Here is a 15144-nt window from a genome sequence, read left to right on the forward strand (position 1 = left end):
TATATTGAAATACGTACTCTGAGGACTTTCAAAAGCAGTCCGCACAAAGAAACATCAGACAAGGACGAGCCGAAGCAATTTGTGGCAAAGGGGTGGGGCTTTCGTTGTATCAAGAAACAGGAAAGCCAGCCGCTCTGGTGTAGCAGTTGTTAGCTGCCATTTCACGCCATTGTTGATGGGCGACTTTATCATTGAGAGCGATGCCTGCTCTTCGACAGAGTATGAGAGAGCGATTACATGCTCTGCCTCTACCTTGTACCTTTCAACAGCATGACGAGTCGCGAATAAGCATAGCGGTGCTCATGGCATGCATCTCCTCCCGAACATGCCGAGGATGTACGGAAGTCTCATGGCTGTTTGGGTTGATGCGTTGGCTCTGGCGATGGCATAGTTGATGCTAACTAGCAGCTTGTTGGCCAGGTTGGCGCCAATTTTCCGGAGACTCAGACTGATCCATCGGTGCACTTGTAATGCTCCCGGCAAGCACCATCGCCGTTCCAGTGGCAGCTGGCTATTTCCCGGTGCCCGGTTCAAGAAAGTGGGATGCGTGACAGAAGTAAGAAAGTTGAGAGAGGTGAGAGGTGAGTAGAGGTAAGATGTAGAGGATGAGAAGTGGAAAGATTAAATATAGCAGGATGATATAGGCTTCCTGTCGAAGATTGCTTCTGGGGTCTTCTCTTATTATGTCTTCCCTCACATTACTATTTATTGGCCTCATTTGAATATCTCTCTGTGCTCACTTCCTGCTCATTTTTACTTTCAGTTTGAACATGCTTTGCTTTGACATTCACATGTCTCATCACTAACTACTTACTATTTCCATCTTACATCCCACCTCATACAGAAATCAATTCAAACGAGAGAAAAAAAACTCTATTCATTCTGATGCCCTCCCCCCCTATCCCCACTCAGGGGGGAGGACATCGCAACTAAACATACAAAAAAAGAATTGGTATCAACTGCGGGGAACGCTACATAAACATCTTGGTACAAGCCGGCGGGTCTAGTACCCGCGCGGCGGGGGCGGGGGGTGCGATCCGGGCGGCGGCGGCGGCGGGAAGTACAGGGAGGGCGCATGGCCCTGGGGCATGTAGCCCGGCAGGGGCAGGCGCGCGAAGTTGGAGCCCGGAGGAGGGGGCAGCTGCGGCGGCCCGTTCATCGCGAACGGGTCCGGCAGGCCCATCCCCAACCCCAGCTGCTGGCGGGCGGGGAGAAGGCGCCGCGGCTGCTGGGTTGGGGTGGGCCGTGGGAGAATGAAGGACCGCGGGTCTGTTGGCCCGTGGCCGTGGAGGGAGGAGGGAGGAGGGCCCGGGTGAGCGTGGGTGGGCTGGGGGAGGAGAGCACGGTGGTGGGTGCCGGGGTCGGTGCGCATCATTGGGAGGTGTTGTGGCAGGGGCTCGGTCAGAGCCGCATCTGCCAGAATGGAAAGTGCACGTGGGTGCACTGGGAAATCAGCGGTGCCATCGTAGCCGACGACCTTGCCAGTCGCCTCTTGGTCCTGGATGTAGGTTGCTGCATGAAGTATGCTGCCGAAGACATCCTTGGCACACATTCGCAGAGCGTCTTCGTCGGTCATTTCTGTTGGTGCGATCTCCTCGTGCAAGCGGCCCATCCGTACTCTCTGGACGAATTCATCCCATCCCTCATCCGCTGCCACAAAGTCAACTGCCCCCTCCGGGTCTCGAACAGTTTCGGCTGCAAATCCACGCTCCACCTGTCTTACCGCCGTCTCGCCATCTCGGAAAAGAAATTGCTTCACGGATACTTCTGAATCCGATGTGTCGTACTGGAGACGGGTTAGCTGCGTATTCGTTTTTTGAAAGACTTCAGTGCACTTACCTCGGTGTGCTCATCATCCTCGGCCACCCTGCGGCCCTGGATCAGGGCCATCATCTTGCCCATAAGCATTGTAAGCGTCTCCTCTTGGACTTGCTCGATGAGTAGCTGTTTCCATAGGTTAGAATCCTTCAGTAATGAGATGAGACAAATAAAATGCAAACTTACCCTTGAGGTATCTTTGATAATGTGAACATTGGCCTCATACTTTCGAGTCTCCAACTCGGTGTTCGCCTTGTGTTCGTTGTTTAATCTTTCAATTGCCTTGCGTTCGTACTCATCCAGATCCCGCTGGACTTGTTCAAATTCGGGACAGTCTTTGTGAACATATTTATCGCGAGCAAGTCTGTGCATGGTCTGATCGGCCATGAAACTCAATGCAATATGCTGCGCCTGGCCAACCTTCTTGAACAGCACAGACATTTCCTCCTGGCGGGTTTTTGTGGGCATTGATTCAGGAGTAGGTGATGGGGTGGGACCACGCCAATTTTCGGTGGCGTCCCAGATCTCGTCTTCGATTTTCTTGCCGCGTTTGATAATGGTGGCCTTGGCGCGGCCACGTCCTCGACCACCACGAGGCTTGGTGACTGCTGTAGGCCGGATTGGGCCAACAAATCCACCGCGGCCTCCGCGACCTCGGCCCCGGCCACGTCCTCGACCGCGGCCGCCACGGGCCCCTCGACCTCCACGGCCTCCTCTAACAGTGGGGTTGTAAGCAGGGAGGTCGAATTCTTCTGAAGGAATAGGGATGTCCTCGGGAGAGGTTTCATTTTGAGTATCAAGCTCTGTGCCATTTTGGAAGTGGCTCTCTGGAGTCTCTTCGAGTTCAGTCTCATCAACGCGAAGCTTTTTGTTCATAAGATCTTTGGAATCAACATCCGGGTTTTCATTTCGCAGCTCGAGTGACTTCCGCTTGCGCGCAAGTCGGGGCGAAGACACCGCACTGAATGGCGCTGCTTCAATCTGGGAAATATTGGGACTTTGACCGATGGGAGTTTCCTCAGCCTTTGCTTTGGCTGGCTCTGAGATGTCATTCATGTTATTGTTCATATCGTCGACCATGGAATCAGCAGGATCGATTTGAGTAGCTCCAGGCGACACGGGGGCTGAAGCAACCATGCGAGGTTCAGGGGATTGAGAGATTTTTTGGAAGGGAGGTTCGGATTTGAATTCCTCATCATAGTGGTCAGAGTCCATGTCATCATCTGGCTCGGTGATTTGATTATCAACAGCCTTGGTTGGCGAGACATCTTCTTCGAAGGCGCCATCTCCATCCGGCTTTAGTCTTGCTGACTGCCGGGTGGTCCGTGAAGACTCAGGAACAGTCCTAGGATGCCGAGGACGCCGAGTGCGAGGGGTCTCTGGGTTTTGTGAGACGGCAATTGCGTCTTCATTTTCCTCATAGACATCAGAAGCTGATTCAGCATGTTGAATTAGTTTGAGTGGGGAAATTTTTAATTTGATGATGCGCGAGCGAACTTCTGGTCTGCTCGATGATTCATTAGAAGGAAGATGGCCAGGAAGACTGGCGCGGCCACGGCCGCGACCACGTCCTCTGCCTCGACCTCTTCCACGAGTAGTAGTGGAAACTGGAATGGTATCTATACATGAGGTCAGAGATTGGACCGATAGCGCCGACTTATATGAACTTACCTTGTGCAGTGCGCCCAGATCGCGTAGAGATACTAGGAGTCCTGGCAACAGGCTGTGCAGCCGCGCGATTCTTCTTTCTTCCCACCATCGCTGTTGGTCTGGAGAAAATCAGTTTTGAACGGGGAAAATTGATCCAGTAGCAGCAAGGGGGTGAGCGGGAAATCAGGGAGAGGGCAAATTGAACAGTAAATCAAATGTAGGATACATCATCGCATTTAAAAAAAAAAAACAGTACAGTGGGTTCAAAGGGGGAAAAATAGTAGAAAAAGGGAAAAAAAAAAAGTACAAGTCGCGTTGCCAAATGCAGAATGCAGAAAGGAAACGTCACTGTTGGTAGCAGTGGAAAAAAAGGCTTGGCAGGAAAAGCACGAAGTAGAGATACACGCGATTAAAGATCCGAAGATCAGAAGATCAAAAGATCGCAAAGGTCCCAAAAGGCCCAAAGAACCTCAAGGCCAAGATCAAGGAGACAGGGTTTTTAAGGCGTCAAGGATAGGGAAAACAAGGGAAATTGGAAGGGAGAGAGATGTGACAAGCAGTCCAGATTCATGAAATCACTTACCAAAGCGATGGATTTGGGAAAAAGATGCGAAGTAAAAAGAGAAAACGCAGAGATCTACTGCAGGATTTGACCGGGTGGATGGGGAAAACGGGGCCAAGTAAAAAAAAAACGGGGGGGAGGGAAGGGAAGAAGACAGAGAACAGACAGAGATGGTAGGAACGGAACCGAAGGAGTAGAAATAAAAAGAACACGGGGAATATGAGGAATGAGTAAGAAAGATGAAGTAGAAAAAGTAGAAAAGGCGAGTAAGAAGAGAGAAGATGAGAAGAGAAAAAGGTCGAGAGAGTAGAAGAAAGGGAAAAGGTCAAAACAAGTTGATTATGGGATATAGCTAAACCTTGGATTCTTCTCCCATATATAACAATAAGAGACAATACTATAACAATATGTCTATAATGATACTATTCGAATGCTCAATTCAAATCTATTCTATTAGAAGAATCCTTATTCTTTGGTCTATTGGTCTATTGAGCATCGGTGACTTTTCCGTGACTCGGCGGAGGCTCGGGAACTAGAATAGCATACATCAATACATTATACACCAATGAACTATACATTTCATTCATCCTATTACTTCTGCCTAAGAACTATAGAGTCCTTTATACTACTCCGTAGGTGATCGTGTACTCCATACTCCATACGTGTATTTCCGATCCCCAGCCACTTCCGGCACACACCTACCGGAGTATTTGGCTCCATGAACATAAAAGAGTTTACGTGTCTAGTATCTAGATAATGCTGATAGTATGCTAATATTGTCTATCTTTTCGATTTAATGATCTTTATGGATCTTCATATTCATATTCATATTCATATTCTATATAATATACTATGCTCTCTTCTATATCCCTTCCCCCTACAGAAAAAATATACGGACCCACTTGGTCTGAGTCGGTGACAGCAACGCATGCGGATGACCTACAATGTACTCTATACGGAGAATACTATGCTATTGGCTTTAATAATTATTATAAATATTTCCACGATTATACTCCGTACTATGATTTTCAATAGAGGATGTGTCTGTTCCTTCAAGGTGCTCTAGTCCACGTCATCCCTAGCTTCTAGCACAAATCGTATACTATTGCTTTTTTTCGCCACACATGTCAAGTATGATTAACGTGGGAAAACACTTCATTAACTGACCATAGAATGAAAGGAAATTTCCAGGTGTTATGTAATACAAAGGCGCAATTAGAAAATACAAGTCGCAATTGAAGCCACATTTACTACTCAACTCAAATATATATATATACTTTCACCGGTTCAGTATGTGCAATCGCAATTCATTTCAAAATATCCAATTATATCACCCACCCATTCCCTATATACACAAATATATCCAAAAGCCCATCCATCATATACAAAACAAAAAGCAGAAGGCCAAAAGCCAAAAAAAAAAAAAAAAAAAAGGAAAACATTGCAAGTCATACAGATCACGATGTACCGAAGTAGATCAATCACTTTTCATAAGGGGATTCGTTCAAGTCATATCTCTTCTTAGCAAAACCACCTCGAGTCGGATTCGGTCTCATGCGGAACGTTTCTTCCGACTCCACCCCAGGTAACGGGGAAGGCGTACGCATCGCTTGGTCACGGAGGGAGCGGGCAGATCTCATGCGCGTGATCGTGCCTGGGGTGATGGTCTGTCCGGCGCTCGGTGAGGCTTTGACCATTGTGCCCGCTGTAAATGTCGGGGATGGACATGGGCTTGTTGAGCGAAATAGAGGGTGGATGTTGTCCTCGCTGAATGGGTTGTATTCCCACGTTGAGCTGTTGGAAGTGGACTGCGTTGGGGAGTCGACGCGGATTGTGGACGCTGTTGGTGAAGGCATTGGTGGGTGTACTAGACTGTCTAAGGAGAGTGCGGTTGGTGGGTTGCGGCGTAGGCTGGGCATGCTGCGGATGCTGTGGGGGCCTCGGAGGAGGGAGCGAGTGTCCCGGTCTGGGAGGGTGTCTGGCCTTCTTTCCCGTGTTGGGGATGGGCTTGGTGAGGTGTGGGTTGAGGAATTTGTGTCGATGGAAGCGTGCTTTTCTTCCTTTGTGCTTGAAGGACAGATTGTTGCGTCTGAGTAGTGGCTGGACCGCCGAGGGAATTTGCGGAGTGACGATCTTTTGGGTTCAAATAGCTCGGACAAGTCGCATACTCGAGGGGGAGATGGGAGGAAATTAGGGCTTTGTGGGATATCCTTGAGCTCCAGGGAGTAGGGCTCTTCGGGGTAGGCACGCGGCCATTCAGGGTTGGATTTCTCCTGGACTAGTGTCATCGCGAAGAATCCACAGTACAAGCCTTGTGCGAACACTGACAGTGTCCAGAACACAGAGCGAACCACAAAGATCGAGGCTTGAGGGCTCATGGCCATTGCTCCGGCAGATGCTGCAGCGGCAATAAGTAGACATCCGCCGGCGAAATAGATGCATTGTTGGCGGCCGGTTTGAATGTTTTGTCGGTGCAGCAGACCGAGGGCAATCAAAGCTACGCAGCTCACTGCACTTAGGATAGTCGTGGCCACATCGGGCGAGGCTTTCGAAGTTGCATAGCAGATTCCATTAAGAATGGTGACAATGGATGTTACGAGCAGGGAGGCCGCCGCCAGTGAGTAAGATAGACATGACATGACAATGAAAAAGAGAGAAAGACTTGGGCAAAAAGAATGGCCTGGATGTATATCAAAAGAGAATAAGAGAGTGTGGAGATGTCAAACGTTGGCAGAATGCCAATCCCAGACGTTTACCAATGCACGCAATGAGTGTAAGGAATCTATAGATTTCATGAGAGGGAAGATGTCGATATTTATGAGTTGAGCGTGCGTGAACGCACAAGAGGGTTCGCAACACGGGACGGGGCGATGCGGATCTCAGCGTGGCTCAAAGTATATCGGGGAAGCAGTCTCAACCCTGCCAATTTCTTTCCCCCAAAGAGATCGGTCTGATCCATCATTCCAGCATGATGGTTAAACTTTTGTAGATAAAATGTCGATTGGCCGAGGTAGAGAAATCCCGCTGGAGATGCATAATTGTGTGTGGATATTGGCAATTGTCGTATTTCTAACTATAGAGGCGAAGCCATGGCGCCTAATTCTGGGGTAGGGCCTCTGCCTAGACCTGTCCTGCAGAGTAGTAATCCGATAGCTTGGTTAATCTCACTATAACAATGGCACTATTCAATCTGATCCATCAGTCTTGTGGATTAATACCGCTCAGTCGAGGTGGCAGATCCTCTCTCGATCTCAATAGTGCGGACCAAATGTGATGTATCTCTCTCCCTTGCGAGAGAAAGTCCCCGCGCTCCCCTGGATCGAGGTTAGACCGGGCAGAGCTAAAGTATAGTGTGGGTTTGACCAAATTCAAAATCCTACTTTGTAGATTTTATAGATCCATATTCCATACTCACAGAGGCACAGACGGGATATCATGACCTGTCCTGCAGGAATGGAGTATACGGGGTGGATTGTCTTGAGGTCTACCTGTGATTCGGTCAATGTCTTTCCAGATGAAGTCTGTCGCATGCAATTGATAGTATTTGTCAAATTTTAATTAATAGATTTGGTGTGTTTTGTGGATTTTTCATATGTATCCTTTTTCCGTGTGGGTATATGTGCAATGTACGTGTGCTACTTACTTGAGAGGCAATAGTGGCGCTTAATACTTACTGTATTATATAGGAGATCAACAGTACCGATTATTCATTCTAGAAAAGCCTTCAATGTCATTGAGACCAAAATGGGACATAGATCTGCATCCCCAACCTATGAACTCTCGATGTCTGCCTGGGATGTTGTCATCGAGGCGGCCGCCAGACAACCAGCTTGAAATCAAATGGGGTAGACCTGAGTTATGATATGTGCATATGTGCCCATGGAGAGAGAGCTGTGCACAATAACAACAAGAATAGCCCCAGATCAAGAGATCCTTTGGACAAGTTGCCCGGTGAAGTTGCCATGGCTTGCTGGTTGAGTAGATCCTGGTCCCTGGTTATAGTTAGATAGAAAAGTCTCTTGCACAAAGTATGCTTTTTACCGTCTTCACATTTAAACGGAAACCTCAAAAGATATCGCAAAAGATATCTCAAAAGATATCTCAAAAGACATCTAAAAAGAACATCCAAAGGCGCAAGAGGCAAACTATTCTTGTGGAAGTAAATCCGAAGGCGGTCACCGTACTCGTTTGCTATCGATCATCATCACTCTAAATGCTCCCCTCCAACTTTCTTTTCCCTCTCTTCGACTTTTCTTCGACTTCATCGCTGAGAGGATCCTTTGCATCAACTACTCTCCCTCTCTCCTATCTCAATTCGTCATCTGCTCCCCTTGCCCCTTTTCTCCCTGGTTTTACTTCAAAGCGGCAAAATGAAGCTCACTTTCAAGGTACGTTTTGAAAACTTGCTCTTGGGGTCCTCACAGCCACAGACTGCTGACAATCATCGACCCATAGGACCTGAAGCAGGAGAAGTTTGTCATCGATGTCGAACCTTCTGAGACTGTACGTTTGTTCCCCCCCTTCGCTACAACTAGCCAGCGTCATCGAGTGCGGGGCTCATCTGTTTAGGTTCGTGAGGTCAAGGTCAAAATCGCCCAAGAGAAAGGCGAATATGAGGCAGAGCGCATGAAGGTCATCTACTCTGGTTCGTATCTCCCCCTTGATAGAAATATTCTCTATCTACGGTGCCATGTCTAATACTCGCTTTTTTTTTTTTCTTTGTAGGAAAGATCCTTCAGGATGACAAGACAGTTGAATCTTACAACATCCAAGAAAAGGATTTCCTAGTGTGCTTGCCTTCAAAGGTATGGGATAAACCTCGTCTATGATTTCCGTAATAACCGAGTCAAAACTGACGGATCGATGCTCAGCAACCCAAGGCCGCCGCCTCTACCACCTCCCAAGTTCCTTCGACCCCAGCTGCCCGAGCTCCTGTGTCAACACCTGCTCCTCCCCCAGCTCCTCATGCTGCCGCCGCTCCTCCCCCTTCTGTCGCCCCCGCGACCCCCTCCCCGACCGGTGCAGCTCCTGCTCCATCGAGCGGTCCCGCCTTCGGAGATCCTTCCGCTCTCACCATGGGCTCTGCCGCTGAGGGAGCAGTTGTTCAGATGGAGGCAATGGGATTCGCACGCACTGATATCGACCGTGCCATGCGCGCCGCATTCTACAACCCTGATCGTGCCATCGAATACCTTCTGACCGTAAGCTTTTTTGTTGGAATTTACGCCTGGAATCTTTGCTAATGATCACGACAGGGTATTCCCGATAACATCCAGGAACAGCAGCAACAACAACGACAAGCCTCAGAGCCAGCCCCTACTGGCGCTGCCCCTGCTGCCCCTGCTGCTCCTTCCGGTGGCGACGAGCCGCACCTCAACCTCTTCGAAGCTGCCGCTCAGGCTGGTGGTGAAGGTGGCCGATCTCGCGGTGCTGCTGGTGCCGGCGCCGGTGCCGGTGCCGCTGGTGGTGAAGCTCTCGGCAGCCTTGAGTTCCTCCGCAGCAACCCCCATTTCCAACAGCTTCGTCAGCTTGTTCAACAGCAGCCTCACATGCTCGAGCCCATCCTGCAACAGGTCGCTGCTGGGAATCCCCAGATTGCGTCAATCATCGGACAGAACTCCGATCAATTCCTGCAACTTCTGGGCGAGGAACTTGAGGACGAGGAGGGTGCTCTGCCCCCCGGTGCGCAGGCCATTTCGGTTACGGAAGAAGAGCGCGATGCCATTGAGCGTGTATGTTGAATAACCTCCCTTCTATCGAGTAATCTTTTATAACTAACCCGCAATCAGCTGTGCCGTCTCGGCTTCCCCCGCGACTCCGTCATCCAGGCCTACTTCGCCTGCGACAAGAACGAGGAGCTCGCTGCCAACTTCCTCTTCGACCAGCCGGATGAGGATGAGCAGTAAAGAATTATATATTCTCTCTCTCTCGACCTCTTCTCTTCCTCCCTTACTTTCCCCTCTAACGTTATGTTCTATGATGAATACCAAGCATGCTGCTGTTTGAATTGATTCCCATCTCTCCTCGCCCCGGACCTCTTGCCATGAATACGACCCAGTGCTCAGCTTGGCGTCTCTGAGTTTCTACTTGCCGGGTGTGAACTTGGCTTCTTCACATCCCACTGTTCCCTCTCCCTAATACGCCTGTTATGTATCTACCTCAATGGGCAAAATGGGACCTGTTCGCTGCACATACAGTATATGAGTAGTTGTGTAAGACTGTAGCTGGGATAAGTGGCGATCTTCGATCCGGTCATCTGTCATGGGGTGATTTTCATTGGTGGTCACGCGTGTTTTATATGCAGGCAGACACATATGCAGATGACCTGCGAATGGCTGGAATGTATCTGCATGATTGGAGAAGTCTATATCCTCACCTCCACCTGAGACTTGGGACCACGAAGACCGCCCAAATCAGAGCAATAGATCCCGAGGTCCCCACACAGCATTTAGTATGTCGTGGCCCGGCCTCAAGTTGATGTATATAGCCCTTATCGTCCCTTATCAGATATCGTTCTAAAGCTTGCCTCTTTAGTCGCCTTTTTATGTCTTTTTGCCCTATGGTAGATCCATACATCGTAGATATGTATTCGAATCGAGTAGCGTCCCAAGACCATAACCCAGCTGACCAGTCTAGACGGGAATAAAAAGTCAATCAATAAATTGCGCTAGTACTACTTAGATGTAGGTAGAGCTAAGTACAATAGACTAGAACCCAAGGATATCAACTCGATTCACGCCCATCCCCCAATGCAAAAGGTATCTTATGGACCCGGTAACCCTAACATGCACCGAAAATATTCATAAAAAAAAAGTGAGATTGCAGTTCAAATTCAAATGAGAGTGTAGGTCCCAAATACAGATGAACACAATACAACGACCCATCCATGAATGTAGAACATAGTACCATCCATGAACAAGTAGAAACAGAAGTAAAACTTATTTGCAAGATCTCCTCACAGACCAAACACCCAGTCCACGGCGCCCAACGACCCGTTTCAGAGTCGGCAGGATCCCATCATCACCGAAGTCCATGTCGTCCAGGTTAAGGTGTTTGCGATACGACCAAAGTGGATGAAGTTGTAAGTTCTGACCTCGGCTCTGATGCGCAGATACAGCATAGTCATCAAGGAAAGCAGCCGATGTAGGCGCGACCAGGAATACAGACGATGGATTCGAGCAGCTAGGTACAACCTGCTCCAGCTGCAACATCATCTCCACACCTGACATCCCCATGAGATCCTGCGTCTGGATCTCTGTGGTCTGGTTGTCACCACCGAGAAGCCACAGCGGCGGTGAGTATGTCTTCCACCAGAACACCGTCGCGGAAGGTATGCGGTGTGTTGTGCTGGACGAGACAATGTCGCGCATCGCTAGCTGCGTCGGGACGACGCCGCCTTGGTGGTACACGCCCATGAGGAAGCCCATGGCTGCGTTGAAGATGACCCACACGACGAGGAGGAGACGGGAGCGGCGCATGGGGACACAGCTGAGGAGGAGGGGCACGGCTGGGAGGAGGAAGCGTGGTTCTTGGTGTGGGAAGAGGGAGAGGAGCATCGTTGCAGAGAGCGCGGAGAGTGCACGCACATTGCGCATCCAGTACGGCACCAGTGGCCAGCTGAAGAGGGATACTAGCATAGCTATGTAGGCTGGGCCGAGGAGTTGGAGCAGGTTTGCGGTGAAGTGTTGGTGGTGGGGGTGGAGGCCGTGTTGGGCTAAGTTAGAAGTGTCGGTGTTGTAGATAAGGTTGTTGAGGGGGGTTATTATGGGGTCGCGGATGATGCCGAGGAGGGACGATGTCGGCCGGTAGAAGGTCGTGTCTGCGTAGACTGCGATAAAGGAAAAGAAAAGGCCGAAGAGGAGGAATACTGCGAGCGAGAGTGGTCTGGTGCGAACGCGGGGTTAGCACATGTGTATTGGTTAGAGTTGGAGGCGAAGTGTATGCAGATTGACGTACTTGCGCTGGAACTGAGGTAGCAATTGCAGGCCCGGGAATAGAAGGAAAGCCGGGAAAGTGATGCGGTTGAAGACACCCACCACGGCGATGAAGGCAAGCACGGCGTGGGAGAAGAAGGACGAGTGTCGCTGGGTGTGAAGTTAGCGCGAATTGTGTGCTTCGAAGCTTTATCTCTCGCACCTTATTCTCGACAATGCGCCGAATCAGAACCAACCCCCAGGCAACCAACAGGGTCTCGAGGCTGTTGGAGAATGTGTGCGTCTGATATGTCCAGGTGACATACGACGAGGCCACTAGCACCACTGTTGCGCGCCGATGACGCGGGGAAGGCACTAGCTCATAGATCGCCCAGTCCTCCAGTATAAAACTTAACAGAAACATTCCACCGCGCAGCGCATAGTAAACCAAGTGGGGTGGAGGACTACCGGACCCGATCTCAGTATAGAACCATTTCAAGAGGCTCATTGGAAGCTCGTAAGTCGCCCATAATGGGAATATGCTGCGGATGGGGTGTTCAACGGTAAACTCCCATGGTAGCTTTGAAGGAAATGAGAATATGCGACCTGCATGTAGGCGATTTTGGTCAATATTATTCTTCCCCTTTGTATAGGGGAGTCGTGGCACTGCCGGATCGCGCTTTTTTTTTCACTTTGGGAAAAATCGTAACAAAGATTTCCACGTGTTGGCGCAGTCGCAGTATTGCGATTTGTCAAGCGATCATTGGATAGTTGAACACACCTGCAAAAAGCTCTGGGCCTTGGAAATTCTCATCAGGATGTAGATAGCTTGGCGACAGCGCGAAGTAGACGCGAATTGCCAATAATAGTAAATATGTTCGACGCCACATGGTTAGAGAAACCCGGGGACATTATTAGAAGGAATTAAAGAATGAAAAATGGTAAGGAATGAAGTGAAAGAAAGGAGTGGAAGGGGATGGGCTAGGAAGAAGGGAAGTAAACGCGTATTGGACAATGATATCACTGGCTTCGCGTTAAGCGGTAAATTGAAGAGTGCGATAGATCAGTCTACTATAAAGGACATACTATACAATGTATTCGTATGATATTTTAGTATATTATTTTCAGTACATATACATATATCTATGGATGTATCCGCATACATCAAACTCTTTGTTAATGTGATTGATACATCTGTTGTGGTATAGTTCTCGTATACTACTCCATACGAGATACCAGAGTTGATAGATCGACAATCTGACAAAGAATGATATAATTCAAACAGAATAGTTAACTAGTTATATATTTCCCAAAATGACCGAGTTGCAATTAAACATATCCAGATTCTTGTTTCAGCCACTGTCTACACAGGCTTCCAGAGTTAAACCAGGGCTGCTTGCAGGCAGCATCCTAAGTTCCCCCGATTGTTTGTTCCCAAGCTAGCCTTAGAATTGGCTACTAGTACGTTTCTGGTCGGTCTCTCATTCCAAAGGGTTCTTTGAAGTAAAATAATGAGTCAAACCAAGATTGGTTTGTTATATTTTAGGCAACGGGAGAAACTTAGACGTGGGGGCTGGCTTTGGAGCCTTGTTGGCCTAATCCACGGATACCGCCTTTGGTAACCCAGAACCTCATAAACCTCATCACCCGCCATCTACTCGTTACATCCCCGTCATTTTCAACCTTCAACTACTTTCTTCAGACATACTACCTCTCTGAAAACTAGATCTCGATATCACAAATCTATTACATCTTTTCAACAGTAATATCCCCCACCACTGAACCGCCCCGCACTATTCGACAGCGACCAGCAAAGCTAACCTCACTCGAACATTAGATTCCATCTCCATCTTTACCATGAGTGCTATCACCCTCACTAGCTCCGATGGAGTCGACATTTCTGTTGGTAAGCATAACCTCCACGCAGGATGCTGTTGCCGGTGGCGCTGACTTATTCCAAACAGAGCGCACTACTGCTGAGCGGTCCGTGTTGATCAAGAACATGCTTGAGGATCTGGGCGACTCTGGAGAGGCTATCCCCATTCCCAACGTGAGTGTCTATCCCGAGATATTCAGCATCCAAGACTAGTCGCTTACACTTCTTTGTTCAGGTTAACGAGGCCGTTCTTAAGAAGGTCATCGAGTGGTGCGAACACCACAAGAACGACCCCCCCAGTGCCAGCGATGACGACGACAACCGTCGCAAGACCACCGATATTGATGAGTGGGATCAGAAGTTTATGCAGGTTGACCAGGAGATGCTCTTTGAGATCATCCTCGTACGTTTCGTTTTCAGACTTGCTCTTCGACGCACATACTGACTTCTCCTAGGCTGCCAACTACTTGGACATTAAGGCCCTCCTCGACGTCGGCTGCAAGACCGTCGCTAACATGATCAAGGGCAAGTCCCCAGAGGAGATTCGTAAGACTTTCAACATCCAGAATGACTTCACTCCTGAGGAGGAAGACCAGATCCGCCGCGAGAACGAGTGGGCTGAGGAGTAAGTTGCTGCAACATTATCCTTCGATAGAATTTATGCTGACATTTTCACTTTAGTCGTTGAATGATGATGTTGTGTATGTTGCTTTTTTTTCTAAAAACAGAAAATGATATCCTCCCGGCTGCTTACGACAATGTGCAGCGTAGCCCTTGATGTCTAGCAGGGTGATTTTTTTTTTTAGGGGCGTTACTTTGCTATTTTTCTTCTAAGGTTTGATTAGATTTTGAAAAAAATCGCTAGCCTTGCAAATGACATTTGTTACAGAATCCTCCTGAACCCAGTAGCATTGGATAGCGGGGTCATAAAACCGACCCTGGCTCATATTTCTACTATGACGACAACGCCAAGTTGTAAAAGTAATGTAGCATATAAAATGCAGATCCAAATGTGTACTACAAAGCGTGATACAAACAGTAACACCACCAGGAACAGACAACATGGAAATGTTCCAAATGCAATGTCCCAATGAAAATCTACGGCCATCAAGAACATCCCAAAAAGTAGGCAAAAGGATATTCAATTCGATTCAATCAGATTTTGTATCAAAAAAGAAAATCCCCCGCCACGCCAGTCCTACAAGCCCGCCCCCAGTAAGAAGACGATCAGCCCCCAACAGCAACAGAACCTTTTGCAAACATAATCCGGGCCTGCCATCCATATCGATAAATTAGGCGTGTTGGAAATTCATCATATCCCCACT

The 15144-nt window shown here is 48.7% G+C and overlaps 5 protein-coding genes across 5 annotated transcripts; 2 read left to right on the forward strand and 3 right to left on the reverse strand.

Moving 5' to 3' along the window:
• Positions 1–1003: 1003 nt before the first annotated feature.
• On the reverse strand, positions 1004–3577 carry N7537_005161 (uncharacterized protein; the record flags this gene model as incomplete). The annotated part of the gene is made up of 4 exons (XM_056896218.1): positions 1004–1786; positions 1840–1944; positions 2005–3437; positions 3490–3577. 4 exons carry the CDS (start codon positions 3575–3577, stop codon positions 1004–1006), a joined length of 2409 nt encoding a protein of 802 aa, XP_056755966.1.
• Positions 3578–5511: 1934 nt separating this feature from the next.
• On the reverse strand, positions 5512–6669 carry N7537_005162 (uncharacterized protein; the record flags this gene model as incomplete). Its single annotated transcript, XM_056896219.1, has 1 exon — positions 5512–6669. The coding sequence occupies one exon, from the start codon at positions 6667–6669 to the stop codon at positions 5512–5514; it is 1158 nt and encodes a 385-aa protein (XP_056755967.1).
• Positions 6670–8400: 1731 nt separating this feature from the next.
• N7537_005163 (putative UV excision repair protein (RadW)) lies at positions 8401–9936 on the forward strand (the record flags this gene model as incomplete). The annotated part of the gene is made up of 7 exons (XM_056896220.1): positions 8401–8418; positions 8486–8533; positions 8600–8675; positions 8756–8835; positions 8902–9231; positions 9286–9762; positions 9820–9936. The coding sequence occupies 7 exons, from the start codon at positions 8401–8403 to the stop codon at positions 9934–9936; spliced, it is 1146 nt and encodes a 381-aa protein (XP_056755968.1).
• A 1032-nt stretch (positions 9937–10968) lies between these two features.
• smp3 (glycosylphosphatidylinositol-alpha 1,2 mannosyltransferase smp3) lies at positions 10969–12833 on the reverse strand (the record flags this gene model as incomplete). The annotated part of the gene is made up of 4 exons (XM_056896221.1): positions 10969–11914; positions 11987–12114; positions 12167–12549; positions 12725–12833. 4 exons carry the CDS (start codon positions 12831–12833, stop codon positions 10969–10971), a joined length of 1566 nt encoding a protein of 521 aa, XP_056755969.1.
• A 967-nt stretch (positions 12834–13800) lies between these two features.
• Positions 13801–14507, forward strand: skpA (SCF ubiquitin ligase subunit skpA; the record flags this gene model as incomplete). Its single annotated transcript, XM_056896222.1, has 5 exons — positions 13801–13849; positions 13908–13993; positions 14055–14222; positions 14275–14444; positions 14501–14507. The coding sequence occupies 5 exons, from the start codon at positions 13801–13803 to the stop codon at positions 14505–14507; spliced, it is 480 nt and encodes a 159-aa protein (XP_056755970.1).
• Positions 14508–15144: the final 637 nt, after the last annotated feature.

Source organism: Penicillium hordei, assembly GCF_028827395.1.
Source record: "Penicillium hordei strain IBT 12815 chromosome Unknown utg000002l_segment0_segment0, whole genome shotgun sequence".
Taxonomy (NCBI): domain Eukaryota; kingdom Fungi; phylum Ascomycota; class Eurotiomycetes; order Eurotiales; family Aspergillaceae; genus Penicillium; species Penicillium hordei.